The sequence below is a fragment of the Sinocyclocheilus grahami genome, unplaced genomic scaffold (genome assembly GCF_001515645.1).
Source record: "Sinocyclocheilus grahami isolate Dianchi unplaced genomic scaffold, SAMN03320097.WGS_v1.1 scaffold1388.1, whole genome shotgun sequence".
In the NCBI taxonomy this organism is placed as follows: Eukaryota; Metazoa; Chordata; class Actinopteri; order Cypriniformes; family Cyprinidae; genus Sinocyclocheilus; species Sinocyclocheilus grahami.
The window spans coordinates 204300-205030 of NW_015506567.1; the positions used below are offsets into that span (position 1 = coordinate 204300).

Sequence of the window (731 nt, forward strand, 5' to 3'; positions counted from 1 at the left end):
TCATGAGCTCAGTGTAAAGTCTTTACCTTTGAAACAGTACGCTCCTAGCCTCATATTGGGATCTGGGAAGCCTGTTTGGTTTCGGTAGCGGTACATGGTGCGGACACCCAGCAGACCACCACCGCACTGACTTCTGGGTATGGAGACAGGGTGGCGAGCACTACCATCAGACAGCCATCCATAATCACAGCGGTCCAGGCCCTGTCTCCAGGCAGCGTGGAGTTGACCAGGTGAGGCCAGCTCTGCATTCATGCTTTCACACTCAGCCTTGGCCTCATTAAATTTCATCTTACGCATTGTGGGCGCAAAGAAAACATTACCTGAAGTAAAAAAAGGAAAGAAAGAAACACACAAAATAAATATTTTGTATTATTATATCTGAAATTAGCTGAATTTTGAGTTTGTCATCAAAACAGCTTACAAACTAAGAACGTATGTTAAGTATAATCGTAATTATTGAAGTCTTGCTAACAAGTATTTTCAAAGTGCCAGTCAATGAATCAAAACCCAGATATTGGGTGGAGGAGGAATACCCTAATAATATGACAAATGCAAATTCATTAAACAGTTTTCAAAAAAAGAAAGAATTGTTTTCCATTAGCAAACGCTGTAGTGAATCAAATGAAAATAAAAATGAGGGGGAGCTGTTTTCGCCCAGTCTTGGGTGTTGCTGTCAAAAGCTAGAACTGAGGTTTTTATGACGTCTAAGTAATTTACAGCAGAACAGTAAA

General features: G+C 40.6%; 1 protein-coding gene across 1 annotated transcript in view; it reads right to left on the reverse strand.

The window, feature by feature from the left end:
- The window catches only part of LOC107569855 (versican core protein-like), a 23048-nt gene continuing 22317 nt past the window's right edge, over nt 1-731 (reverse strand). Inside the window, exon 7 of the mRNA XM_016256014.1 lies at nt 1-320. Coding sequence (XP_016111500.1) covers nt 1-320 — 320 coding nt within the window. The remainder of the gene's footprint in view (nt 321-731) is intronic.